This window comes from Calliopsis andreniformis, chromosome 10 (assembly GCF_051401765.1).
Source record: "Calliopsis andreniformis isolate RMS-2024a chromosome 10, iyCalAndr_principal, whole genome shotgun sequence".
In the NCBI taxonomy this organism is placed as follows: Eukaryota; Metazoa; Arthropoda; class Insecta; order Hymenoptera; family Andrenidae; genus Calliopsis; species Calliopsis andreniformis.
Window position 1 is genome coordinate 17,143,219 of NC_135071.1, and position 13,424 is coordinate 17,156,642.

At 40.5% G+C, this 13,424-nt stretch overlaps 4 protein-coding genes across 6 annotated transcripts; 2 read left to right on the forward strand and 2 right to left on the reverse strand.

Moving 5' to 3' along the window:
• The first annotated feature begins 57 nt into the window (after positions 1 to 57).
• Positions 58 to 7,939, forward strand: LOC143185274 (uncharacterized). 3 transcript variants are annotated; one of them, XM_076388164.1, is made up of 25 exons: positions 58 to 242; positions 309 to 427; positions 502 to 771; positions 855 to 989; positions 1,248 to 1,412; positions 1,479 to 1,610; positions 1,689 to 1,832; positions 1,910 to 2,027; positions 2,145 to 2,287; positions 2,373 to 2,613; positions 2,698 to 2,776; positions 2,859 to 2,994; positions 3,062 to 3,201; positions 3,272 to 3,661; positions 3,739 to 3,973; positions 4,064 to 4,232; positions 4,296 to 4,397; positions 4,474 to 4,586; positions 4,661 to 4,957; positions 5,029 to 5,315; positions 5,420 to 5,594; positions 5,684 to 5,796; positions 5,866 to 6,133; positions 6,342 to 6,621; positions 6,690 to 7,939. In XM_076388164.1, exons 1-25 carry the CDS (start codon positions 140 to 142, stop codon positions 7,793 to 7,795), a joined length of 5,460 nt encoding a protein of 1,819 aa, XP_076244279.1. In that variant the 5' UTR covers positions 58 to 139; the 3' UTR covers positions 7,796 to 7,939. The 3 variants fall into 3 exon arrangements, with proteins under 3 accessions (XP_076244279.1, XP_076244278.1, XP_076244280.1); XM_076388163.1 differs by having other exon boundaries at positions 4,064 to 4,397; XM_076388165.1 differs by lacking the exons at positions 58 to 242; positions 309 to 427; positions 502 to 771 and having other exon boundaries at positions 926 to 989; positions 1,285 to 1,412; positions 4,064 to 4,397.
• On the reverse strand, positions 7,801 to 9,966 carry LOC143185275 (putative tRNA (uracil-O(2)-)-methyltransferase). The gene is made up of 2 exons (XM_076388166.1): positions 9,028 to 9,966; positions 7,801 to 8,963 (listed from the first exon to the last, which is right to left on the reverse strand). Exons 1-2 carry the CDS (start codon positions 9,964 to 9,966, stop codon positions 8,076 to 8,078), a joined length of 1,827 nt encoding a protein of 608 aa, XP_076244281.1. The 3' UTR covers positions 7,801 to 8,075.
• LOC143185277 (LYR motif-containing protein 9-like) lies at positions 9,962 to 10,766 on the reverse strand. Its single transcript, XM_076388169.1, has 4 exons — positions 10,629 to 10,766; positions 10,413 to 10,555; positions 10,172 to 10,264; positions 9,962 to 10,097 (listed from the first exon to the last, which is right to left on the reverse strand). Exons 2-4 carry the CDS (start codon positions 10,536 to 10,538, stop codon positions 10,056 to 10,058), a joined length of 261 nt encoding a protein of 86 aa, XP_076244284.1. The 5' UTR covers positions 10,539 to 10,555; positions 10,629 to 10,766; the 3' UTR covers positions 9,962 to 10,055.
• LOC143185276 (FAD synthase) lies at positions 10,673 to 13,342 on the forward strand. The gene is made up of 11 exons (XM_076388168.1): positions 10,673 to 10,810; positions 10,872 to 11,079; positions 11,337 to 11,431; positions 11,503 to 11,626; positions 11,686 to 11,798; positions 11,857 to 12,000; positions 12,064 to 12,203; positions 12,271 to 12,474; positions 12,576 to 12,770; positions 12,855 to 13,136; positions 13,202 to 13,342. The coding sequence occupies exons 2-11, from the start codon at positions 10,980 to 10,982 to the stop codon at positions 13,203 to 13,205; spliced, it is 1,401 nt and encodes a 466-aa protein (XP_076244283.1). The 5' UTR covers positions 10,673 to 10,810; positions 10,872 to 10,979; the 3' UTR covers positions 13,206 to 13,342.
• Positions 13,343 to 13,424: the final 82 nt, after the last annotated feature.

The following is a 13,424-nucleotide window of genomic DNA, read 5'->3' on the forward strand; positions in this document are numbered from 1 at the left end:
TAGTCGTTTCGAACGTTTCGTCACGAGTTTCGAGTCATGAAGGATATCTGTAAATATACCTAGTACGCTATCGACGCTGTTCTACGAGCGTACACGAAGAATTATCTTCCTGAGTCGTATATTTTCGGTCAGAAAAAAGATGTTAACACGTCATAATATGATCGCTGAATCTCCTCGCATCGAGACCATGCCAATCAACTTTGTCGCCACCGAGGATGGGCGAACGCTCTTGGCAGTGTCAGGTAAAGAGCTCTGTGGATAAGATTCGCAAGTAATCATAACTAAAATGCATAATGAAACTCTTGCAGAACATAGAGATGGCATGTTGGAAATTGTTGCAACCCCCATCACATTTATTGGTCAAGGTGGCACGGTTACATCATTGGGAGATGTGAAGGATTCGAGTGCAAACTTGATATTACACTCTGTATATTAATATCTTTTCTCCGTAATTCATATTTTTAGAGAGACAACTTTTTTTTAACATCATGCTTTTTTTAGCCTCTGTTCCAAATAAGCATGGACGATATTGATGGAACAGTATCTGAACAGCCTGTGCAGAATCTGGAAATTGATCCTGCTTGTTTTGAACAAGCGAAGTCTCAACCAGATGTGGATGCAAAATGCAAAGCTGCAAGTCATGTATATAATCCCATATGTAATGATGATTTACCAATTGAAGGAAAGGATAAAGAATCTCCTAAGGAGAAAACAGAGGTGGTTAAAAAAAATAGCCCAGGGAGACCCAGAAAGGGCACAGTTTCCTCAAAAGTAATTTGATAGCCTCCTTGTCTATGTTATAATTTCCTTTCATGGTTGTTAAATTCATGCTTGTAAATTTGTTTTCATAATAGGGCAAAGAGTGTTTGAGATGTGATATTTGTCAGCAGGAATTTATTAAACAGACAGTGTATAGAAAACACATGGAGAATCATGCAGAGGAAAAGCCACATAGGTGTCCAAAATGTTCTGCATCATTTAATGTGCCGGTAATTTCATAAAAATAAAAACCATGCAAAGTTAATGAAATACAGTAATGCTGGGTTATCTATCCATAGTTCAGAGCTCACAGAGAGTTCGCCTGTTTCAAGAACTGGTAAGAGTAACAACAGACACTTAACACAATAGAATATTGGACAGATAACACGACATTACTGTACCTCTCTTTTCCCTATGTCGTCGCGCTGAGTTTCTGATCTCTACGCTGCAGCATAGCCGTTTTTACTTAAGACTTAATATTTCCTCAGACAAATTTTACACTTCACATGGCAACACACAATACAGGTGAGCCGAAATGTCCTGAATGTGGTAGGAAATTTGCAAGAATGGCCAGTTTGAAATCCCACATGTTGCTGCACGAGAAAGAAGAGAATTTATTTTGTACAGAATGCGAAGATGCTTTCTCGACTAAAGTGAGTTTCAACGATTACCTTATACCATCTATCACGATAAATATTCTATTTATTTTTTAATCCCAGGCCCAGTTGGATGCGCATTTGAAGCTTCACGGAGAGAAATGGAAAACCGAGGAAGCGCGAAAGTGCAAACTCTGTAATAAACAATTCAGTCAGCCAGCTTTGTATAGGCTTCATATTCGAGAACATTACAGAGTGAGAAGAAATCTTTCAGTATCATTATAGATGAAATATTCTCTTGTTGACCGACTTGTCATTTTTCGTGGGTTGCAGTTGCAGACGAAAGTAGTGAAGCAAACGAAACGAGGGGCGAAACACAAGACAATGTATAAATGCACGATATGTTTAAAGTCCTTCCAGAAGCCGAGTCAACTGATGCGTCACATCAGGGTGCATACAGGTGAAAAACCTTTCAAGGTAATAAACGCATCTTCCTCTTGCGTAATCCTGTTTCGAACGCTGCTGTTTTATTTGGTTCGCGTTCAATCTCGCAGTGTACAGTGTGCGGTCGTGCATTTACACAGAAGAGCTCCCTACAAATTCATACGTGGCAGCATAACGGAATTCGACCCCACGCTTGCGAGCTTTGCAACGCCAAGTTTAGTCAAAAAGGTAATCTTATACATCTTCTTTATTTTGCTTACATATATTACAGGCTGTAATCTGCAGATTACTGTATCTGTGCTTACCAAATTCCTTTACAATATCACATTTCTATTTATTTGCCAGGCAATCTGAACGCTCATGTAATGAGAGTTCACAACGTGCCAGAGGGGGAGCCCATATACAGATGCAATTACTGTTCATGCGTATTTAAAAAGCTCGGCAGCTTGAATGGGCATATGAAGCGTATGCACATGAACGTAAACGAGGTGAGACGTGTCCAAAGTACAAATTCATTTTGGCTGCTACGTAAGATGCACTGAAACGATCAAACGGAGGGTGAATCACTTTCAGGAGACTACTACAGCTAAAGACACTCATTCGGTTGATAGCGTGGAATCCGACATTCGAGCGACTGTGGACAGCGTGATTACGCAGTTGGCATCGTTGGAGTCGAACGTGAATACGAACGAAACAGTGAAGCAATCGAACTATGAAGGGAGTATTTTATCCGAAACCACGGGGAAGAAAGATATCCTGCAACAGGCGCTTAGAAACAGTGGTCTTCCTAGTAAAAATAAAGGTCTTCCTGAAGGTACGCCACTTGTACAAGAATTATAAGATCACGATTTATATTTATATTTTAGTAGGTACTCATTAATAAGCTTCTTTGAAAAAGGTACATTGGAATCAAAAAAGCTGGAAACACGTACGAACTTCGTCACCTTATTGGATCGAGCATCTGACGGTGGTACCAGGTAATGTGCTTTGCTAATTCAAGAAAAAGCTTAGCTTTTCGCTTTCGACTCACCTCTAGGTCTTCCTCCATCATTTTTATAGGAAATACTTGACGATAAAGCAAAGGTGCGTGGGAAACATAAGGTGGTACGCGTGTACATACTGTCACAAGGAATTCAAGAAACCATCGGATTTGATACGACACTTGCGCGTGCATACACAAGAAAAACCATTCAAGGTAATATGAATAAAATATCTAAGATTCTAATTCACTTTCTTATACAACACTTTTCCCTTATTCTCAGTGTGTACATTGCTATCGGTCGTTCGCTTTAAAATCCACGATGATAGCACACGAACGTACCCACACAGGTACCAAAAGATACGCTTGTGGTTCTTGTGATAAAACATTTGCGTGCCATGGTAGCTTGGTTGCCCACTCCAGGTGGGTTTATTTTTCTTTATCATTGGAATTTATTCTATTATCGAATCAGCATATACACACATTATTGTAGATTGCATGCGAAATCCGACGAGTGTTTCGAGAAACCGAGTGGTACTAATGGAACTGGCGATATTCAGGCGATAATCGATGCCACCGACACTAGCTCTGATAATCAGCAAAAAGTTCACTCGAAAAGCAAGCCAAAGCTGTCTCCAGAGGCTGAGAGTTTGGTACCTCAAGTGGTCCTGCAAGAACCTTTGTGGATCGGTGACACAGTAAATGAAATATATTTAGTACAGGCACCTCCAACGAAGAAACGTGCCTACGATCCAGCATCCGACCCAGCAAGGCCTCACAAGTGTCGGATCTGTCACGCAGCATTCAGGAAAATTAGTCACCTGAAACAGCATCATCGTCGCCATACAGGGGAACGTCCTTACAAGTGTACAAAATGCGACAGGTGCATTTATTTGTGGTATTAAGTACTATATCGCTTGCTTTTCAGAAGTTTCAATGAATTATTTATCGTTCTTCCAGGAGATTCACGTCAAACAGCGTTCTCAAGTCGCATTTACATACACACGAGGATTCAAGGCCATATGGCTGTTTCATGTGTAACGCGAGCTTTTCTACGCAAAGTAGTATGAAGAGACATTTGGTTACCCATAGTAACAAGAGACCATTCATGTGTCCATACTGTCACAAGACTTTCAAAACTTACGTCAACTGCAGGAAGCATATGAAAATTCATAAACAGGAGCTGGCACAGCGGGTAGAGTATTAATTATTTATTATAAATTATTTATTATAAGTAGGAAAATTATGTTAATAAATTGTCTCTCCCCTTTTTATTGATCTACAGCAATTGGAGCAACAAAAAAACGAGATGCAAGAACGAGCTATGGACAAGATAGACCCAAAGGAAGCTTCTGAAGAAAGGACAGTTGCCGAATCGTCGCCTTGCACTTCTTCCAGTTACTCCATTCCTAATACATCTGCTATTGTTACGACGTCCTCTTCCTCGTTCACGGGTAATCTTTCACCTTCTCGTCTAGGTTCAGTAGAAATATCATCTCCAACGCGAATTATTTCAGTCTTTTCGCGAGCTTTTGATCGACTTCAATGTGTAAACGGCGACAAGGAAAAAACGGAGCAACTTTTACCAACGAATTGCGACTCTTCAACGATTATTAATCGTGCGTGTCTTACTTACTATGATACAAGAATCGAAAAATGTCTTTTAAATTCCATTATCTCTACATACTTTTCTAGAGAACGCTCCAGAGATAACAGTGACGAATATTGAGAGTTCACAAATGCTGCACGCTGACGAAACTGGTTCAGTTACGTTACCTGTTTATTCTGCCGATCAAGCACTGACACCGGTACATAACATCAAGCAACGTGCAAAGTAAATTGTGACTTAGTCACTGATCGAAAATTAATGTTTTCCCCGCAGGAAAGCATTCGAGAAATCGAAGAAACATTGAACCAACAGTTTTTCAATATTGGAATGAATCTGAGCCTCAGCAGTAACCACTCGAAGCATCCAAATGGTGTAAATACAAATGAGCTTTATAATGGAAAAGAGCAACAATCGGTTTTAAATGTTATTTATGAGAACAATAACAACAGTAATAGTAACAACAATAATAATAACAGCAATGACAGCAGTAACAACAATATGGTACCCTCAGGAGAACATATATTTACACCGCAATTGGATTCGTTCGAGATGGATCACATCACCTTGCAAGTAAGTTTAAGAATCCAAAAATAAGAGGAAGTACTTGCAGCGAGCTCTTAATTACAATTTTTATCTTTCAGTCGGGCACTGAGATCGGGCTAGATAACATTGGACTAGATGCAAGCAACTCGACGAGTATGTCGAGCATATTGCCCAGAACTGTAAAGGAAGATCAGCGGCTTTCTGTTGCGGTCCAGCCATCTGAAAGCGTGAACGCCGATCAGTCGGGACGCTGCATGCAAACTATAGTGTTCATTTCCGAGCGAAACCTGTTGGAAAAGGAGAATACGACGAATGAATTGGAGGTAGAAGGAACGAACAAAGATACTGCACAGGAACAGTGCGCGATAAATCCAATACTCTTAACGTAAGTTTCCATTATTTCATCGTATTCCTGTCTAGTTCTGTTTTGATAGGCAAAAATAAGCGATGAACAGATGAATCGCAAGTGTACGGATATGATTTGCGTAGAGAAGAGTTCCAAGGGACGACGCATGATCCAGAGGATCCATCGAAAATGCACGCGATACCGTCCGAGGTGTTTTCGGAGGCCGCTGAAACCGACACGAGCGAATTGCCTCGAGGAGAATCTCTTCTGCAGTGCCATATGTGTAGCCAACAAGGATTCACGACAATCGGGCTGAAGGTACATAAGTGCAAGCGACTGTAAACGCAATTTTTTTTATACATCATATATTAAACATTAGTGTGTCATAAATTTTGGTTGGATCTCAGGAACACTTGAAGATTCACCGAGGGACGAAAGAGTACCAGTGTACAGAATGCTCCTCAAGATTTTGCACAAACGGTGGTCTAAATAGGCACTCAAAGATACACACAAATAAACAGTGAGCACTTGTCAAGCAGATTTAATTTAATTTTATTAATTGATTCTACTGTGCTATTCACTTCCATAGGTCCTGGAAATGTCCATCCTGCGAGAAGTATTTCAATAGCAAGACACAGCTGCGATCGCATAGTAAAATTCACGAAGCCTCGACGTGGAATGAAATACAGTCGGGGATTGGCAGTTGTCCTGAAAACTCGATTGCAACGGGAATTGAGACGAGTATAGGTGTTATTAATTCGCCATTGAATGGTGATGTGATAGATCCAGATTCTACTGTATCTGAGAAGGTCCTCTTGGACACAGTGGCTGAGAAGGAAGTGATGGATCGAGCGCGAGTAAGTTTCTTTTACATTTTAGAGGCAAGAAAGAAATGATATAGAAGTGTACTAACTAGAAAAAAATGTGCAATTGAGTTTTCTGTATCTTTGGATAGAGTTTTGAACATTTTGTATCTTGTTTTAGCGTAAAGTAGGATATGGATACCTTTATCCATAGTTCGGCAGTGTAGAACTATAGATTAAATTTTATTTTTGCGTTTGTTAGAACATTTCGCTGGAAAAGAAGGAACGAAAGGAATACACGAACAAGTGCAAGTTCTGTCCAAAAACGTTTCGCAAACCGAGCGATCTCATAAGGCACGTGCGCACCCACACAGGAGAACGACCGTATAAATGTGATTATTGCAGTAAGAGTTTCGCCGTAAAATGTACGCTGGATTCGCACACGAAAGTTCATACTGGCAAGAAAACCTTTCGTTGTCACGTTTGCAGCAGTCTGTTTGCAACGAAGGGTAGCTTGAAGGTTCACATGCGATTGCACACAGGTAGGTTCAGAAACTTCTTCTAATTAATAAATCTGTAATATTTAATACCTTCTGCGTTGATTTTCAAGGTTCAAAACCATTCAAATGTCCTGTCTGCGATTCGAGATTTCGAACCTCGGGTCACAGGAAAGTGCACTTGCTGAAGCACGCGCGTGAGCATAAAGGCAGCCCAAAGAGAAAACAAAAGCACCTGAAGGTTGCAGCCATAGCCGAAGTTGCGGCTGACTTTGACAAGTGTCAGGAGACACAGGAGAAGATAAACAGCTTCGAACAAGAGCAGCAAATGTATCACGAGCAGCTTTCACAAACAACAGGCTACGCTCAATTGGAGGCAATCGGTGTCGAAACGAACACTTGCTTGACAGACCAAATAACCTTCGACATCGATGGAACTATACCAAATAACAACGCGATTCTGTCTGTAAATGATGGTCACCAGCTGGTTGCAAACTTGCACTTCCTTCTGGCGAATGGCCTCGTCACAATTCAAACTGACGAATCATTATTACAGCAACCGCCAATCGACAGCGCTCAGAACCGATCAACGATCGTTTCTGACTCCTGTCCGACTACAGTGAACGTTATTCCCGATAGTGGTAATGCCATTGATAATTCAAAGGAAATGATTCCTATAGGACAGATGCTAAAAGTACAACAATCGTCGCCGTATGAGTTACAATCAAGTAATTGCCTTCTAACTGTGGCAACTTCGGCACAGTTGGACCCATTTCCAAAGATTCCTCTCGAGAAGTCCTTGCCAACTGCGAGTAAAGCTACAGTTAAAGGAAACGCATCGAAGAAAGAGTGCGATATTTGTGGGAAGACGTTTACAAAGCCATATCAAGTCGAAAGACATAAGCGTATTCACACGGGCGAACGACCATATAAATGCGAGTTGTGCACGAAATCGTTCGCGCAGAAGTCAACCTTGCAGATGCATCAGAAACATCATACTGGAGATCGACCGTATCCCTGCCCACATTGCGAGTACTCCTTCACGCAGAAGGGCAACCTGCGAACCCACATGAAACGAGTTCATCAGCTGGACACTGTCGATATGAAGAAACTGAAGCGTACACGTCAATCTGGCGTGCAAAAGACTGTGCAGGACAATTTCGCCGAGGCAAAGACTCTCAATTTGGAGGACATACCATTCGTTGAGTTTCTGAAGTAGTAACATTTGCTCCTTGGGAACCATCGTTATTCTTTTTTTATTTTCACCAAAAATTGCGTTCTTAGCGAAGAACAATAGGAACATAATGTCGAACGAGAATAAAGACAATAATATTCGACATTCTTCCTATGCAGAATAAACGTATACTACACGCTGAATCGTTATTTCGCATTTTTGCGAAGAAGATTCGTCGCGTTCAATGTACAGAATACATTCGTTGATGTTTGTATTAATATAAAAATAAATTTCTACCGCGTAACAGAATCACTCGTTGATCTAATCATTGATGTATGAAGTTGCATTTTGTTTCAGTCAAGGGACAGCCGTCTGGATGGTTTTCGTGGAACCAACAGGGTTTTACTTTCATCTGTATCTGCGACAACCTTTTCCTCTTTAACCTCGCAACTTCTTCCTCTTCAGGTATTCGAAATTGAACCTTTCCTTCCGCTACACGGAACACGTGGCTGTGATTTTTAAGCAAGGTTTGGAGACCTCCACATTCCTTTCGCAGACGTATCATACTTTCTTTCGGGATTGATTCCGCGAGGTAACGCAGCTCGAGACGTCGGCCTGCGTTCCAAATTCTTTTAGGCGTTTCGTCGAGGCTTATAACACGACCTTCCTCGAGTAACTGCCTCGCTACTATGTGAACAATATTTGCAATTAACGTTTTATCCAATTTGGTACAGTTTCGCACCTTTTCCACTGCATCTCTCGGTTTAAAGTCGCAGGTCCAGCTGTTAGCATTCCCTGATATTTCATTTGATTCGTTTTGTCGTCGAACTAGGGTTGCCTTTGCATTCACCATTTGTTGAATACGATTCTCTCTTACTTTCGCCTCCTCACAGTTCCTTTCCCATCCGATTAAGCAGATTCGTTTTGTCGAAGGGATCCTTAGCTTGTCAATGTGTGTTTGGAAACCACATTCCTCGCATAAACTTTTCACATAGTCTATATATTCGGAGTACTGGCTCTTCGAAGCACAGTATCTTTGGTATTTGCTGCCATCGAGCTCGTAAGGGCAACAGGGTAACAAGAAAAATCGACAGGTTGCAGAACTGCGGGCAGCGATGACTGGAATCCAGGGTGTCAGTTCGTCAGAGTGGTTTCCTATGATCCAGTCGACTCCTGGATACACTGTAGAGGAAGATGGGACGATGGTACAGACCTGTGCAAAGCAAATATTAGAAGCTTGGAGAAATAATTTTCCTCTGAAGCGAATCGATACATACCTGTAGAGGAGTTTCAGGCGGATATAAGTCCCAAATTTTTCTCCTCCGTAAATCGATTCCTGATCCACGGTGGCCTTCGCTGAACAAAATATGCACGAGTAAGCCATTGCCACAGCCTAAATCTAGGAACGATTGTAAGTCCTTAGTCCCTCTTTCCAGTCTTTCTTTCTCCCATAACAAAAGTAGGTAAGTAGCGATCGCGATGTCTTCGTAAACGAATTTCTGTGGATCCGTATTCTCGGGCCAGTTTTTTATTAGATCAGTGCTGTATTTTTCTTTCAGTTTGCAGTACAGATTCGCGTACTTCTCGCGTGACACAAGACTTAATGAAGACAGAGGCTTCGAACTGGTTTTTGTCTCACTTTTCATCCATTTTAATATGCATGGGTAAAGCTTCTTCTCTAACCATTCTATACTGGGATCAGACACGCTGTTTTCTAATTGATTCATGCTTATAGATACATGGCCACTTTCTTCTCTGTGTATCATGTATTCGTTTTTGGGACCAAGGGGCCGCTTATCTGCATGCAAGGGTTTGTGAATACTTACCACACGATTTTTTCGCTTATCTAGTAGCGAAAATTCAACACCAGAGGAGAATATGTGCGGTGTACGTGGCAATTGTTTTGTCGCTAACAAATGAATCTTGTTCTCATTAGATGTGACTAATGTTTTACTGAAAGTATGTAACTTATCTAACAATAGTTTTTCATCTGTGCCATCTTTATGCTCTTCTATGTTTAAAGACAACAAATCTAAGCTAGTAATATGTCGAAGAGTCTCAAAAATATCATAGCCAATTTCAATATTAAGTATCTCAACAGATGCTAAGAGTCTACGGTTAGCAACCTGAGGATTACAGCGCCAAATATTGATAGCTTTATAAAACTCTGATGTGCTGGCATCAGTTTTTTCACGTACTATCGTCTGAAATTCCATTTCTTAAAAATATAATTCAAATCCTCCTTCCTTGAATCTCTCATGCATTTATGGTAAGCTGTGTCTACGATAAAACTACTGTATCATTCTTATTTTTCTTTATGAGCTTTTGTGCCTTGGCCTTTAGTATACTGAAAACAACATAGTAATTCACTAATTATTGTATTTTAGTGGAAGACATAGACTATGCTCAAACACACGATACCTTATTGACTATCCAATTTGCATCTTGCACAGCCTTTTCCATAATCTGTTGAACACGTTCCTTATCTGACTCTATCAAATGTTGCTTGAAGCTCTGTGAAAAGGAAAGCACGTGTATCTACTGTAAATAATACGAAAGACTGAGGTTATATCCAGTGTTCATAATTAAACCAAACCACGTGGCGAAGTCAAACCTGAGTTCCACTTAATCCTTCAAAAACACTTGTACAATAATACTCTACCTGTTTCACCGAATGTTTATAAAACTGTTGCGCATCCTTCGGTAATTTTTCACATTCACGCAGCAGAAACTTGTAAAGCAGTTTCGGCGAATTCAGAGCCGCTTCCCGCAGCTTCGCGCTGGCCATCTTACCAACAAGGCAAACTATAAAACACAAAACTCGATTATTATCAACACGTCACTAACAATAGATAATTCGTTAAAAATGTGAACGCACTGAAGTCTAAACCAAAACACTGCTTATGGATCAATCCTTTTACGTTTTGTTTGACTACTATTTATACTCCTGCACTTTCCCTCTGTGTGCCAGCGTGAATAAGGTTGTCTGCAGGATGCAAAAATAGAGCGATTCGCGTTTAGTTCGAGCGAAGAGAATTAATCATGAGATCTATCGGAATGGTATGTATTTTCTGTGATATGTATTCGAAAACAAATATCTACAGGCTATACTTTTCTGTAGGTACCGAGCCAGAGGAATGGATTGGGGGCGTTTAGGTTCAGGGGCGCTGCTTGGCATTGTAGAGCAATAGCACTGTTGAATTATCGTTGATAGTTAGGTTAAAGCGTCATGATTAATTTACAGCAATGTATAAAAGTTTCATCGAGGTTATACAGAACCCTGATGCGACTTAAGTGTAGCGGGGAACGACCGACTGCCGGGATAGTCGGTAATGTTGGCATCGGGTATTCATTAGTTATCACTACACTGCGGATTTTTATGCATTTATACAAGAAATTTAAACGTGTGAGAAACTACAAAATGCGCTTAATATGCTAAAAAATACCAAATGTAATACTTGGAGGCTGAAATGAATTTTTACTTCTTGTTACCTTCAAGAGTATGAAGTTGCGTAAACATCCTCAGTCTAGTTATCGTATACATACCACATTCAAACCACTGTTAATAGACTTTTACTTATTTCAGTGGTTGGAGATGAAATTCTGAAGGCACAGGTGAAAGATACCAACTCCTTCTATGCCTGTGACTTGCTGTATGAGCATGGAGTCAAGGTTCAAAAAGTTAGGATCTTTTGTGATACAATTATATCGCTGAAATATTCTTTTCATTCTATAGAATTGTATTTTTGTAGATATCAGTTGTTCGAGATAATGTTGAAGAAATAGCGAAGGAAATCAAGGATTTTTCTACCAAGTTTAACTATGTTTTTACATCTGGTGGTATAGGACCAACTCATGATGATGTTACATATGAAGGTAAGTGTTTTTAAAGTTATGCAGCTTCTTTACTTCAACTAATCCAATGTATTTTATAGCTGTGGCAGTAGCCTTCGATGATACACTGCACTATCATCCTAAACTGGTGGATATTGTAGGGAATCGCTTTGGGTGTAAGAGCTTTCCCTCACCTAGTTATAAAATGGCATACGTAAGTGTATGGTCCTAACAAATTTACAGCAATTGAAATAAATTAGACGTGATTTCAGATACCAACCACATGTGAGCTAAAATTTGGGAAAAATGAAACTACAGGAGAACCACTTCCTTATCCATGTATAGTTATGCAGAATGTGTTCGTTTTTCCTGGTTCACCCATGTTTTTCAAAGTCTCTTTTCGAGCAATATGCAAGGTATAGTTAATAATTATTTTTTTACTTATAGCTTGCCTCAAAGGAACAATTCTATTTTCACAGGAGTTATTTGCTGGGTGCAAACGCTTTGCGACAATCGAAGTGTTCATAAACGCGAGCGAAGAATCGTTTGCAAATGCTTTAACTGCAGTTGCGCGAGAGCATCCGAACGTTGCCTTTGGCTCGTATCCGGAGCGTAACAGGTAGCCAAGTCGAATAAAACTGAGCTTTATCGTTATAGAAATCCCTATAGTTTCCAATGCTTTTTAGGTATTACAAAGCACGTGTTACTATAGAGAGCGAAAACAGAGAAGATACCGAAACGGCGAGGAGAATGTTTTGCGAGCAAATTTCGAGCGACGTGCTGGTACACTACGACCGTGTACCGCACATCGATTGCGTTGCAAAATACGAGAAATTGATTCGACAGTCCCAACGTCGATCGATTTACCAGTGTACCTTCGAGAAATTCGTGTAATGCCTCTTCAACTGGAAAAAAGTATCGATTGCTCGTACCGCTACATTTGAGACGCTATTGAATTTTCTTCTCTTCTTTTCTCTGTTTTCCTTTCCAGGAATTATTATCAGAAGCCAAAAGAGGTATGGGTATACTTGGATGGCAGCGAAGAGTCTATAATTATAATACATCTCGCTCGCGTTGCTGTTAACAAGCTGCAACAAAATTCTAGGGCAAGATTGAACGCGGTTTATTTTAAATTCGAGTCCACAGAATCTAGCCTGACTGGGTTCTTTCGCGAAATTTCTGATAGGTAGGTGAAGGGATCTGTTACGCCAACGATTCCCTGGTTTAGTTAACGAAATTCAAGCACAAGATCCATTTTAAAACCTTGTAGGTACGGCGTCGAGTTGTGTAGCTTACAATGCGAAGAAACCGATGCTTGCCATGCAATTGAACATCTCATCGCGTCGAAGCCAGAGTCGCGAATATTGCTGCTCGGAAGGCGATCGAATGGCAATGAAACAGAAATTTACGAGGCTCTCACACGGATCAGTAACAATCCTTCCATATCCGTGCAAACACATTTTCCCCTTATCGACTGGACGGATGAAGATGTCGCAACTTTCGCCAGTTCTCTCTCTTTACCTTATTACGCTGCAGAAACTCAGTCGGTCGTGTAAGCGAGAATTCATTCTCCCTTTTCCACTCTTTCATACTTTCCAACGCAGTCTATTTCCGCAGGTGAAATGGCCACGAAAGGGAAAAAGTAAACCGAAGAGGATTTGATACGTCAATTAAACGGGAGTGGAAGCAACGGTACCTCGACTTGAATCGTGCAATTACTCTCTAATGAACACAATAATCGATGACCTTACAGTATAATGGATACAAGTATAGACAAAGTAAAAGCGGAATAAAGATAAACGAAAACGAAGATATCCGACAAGCTTGTCTCTTTATGTTA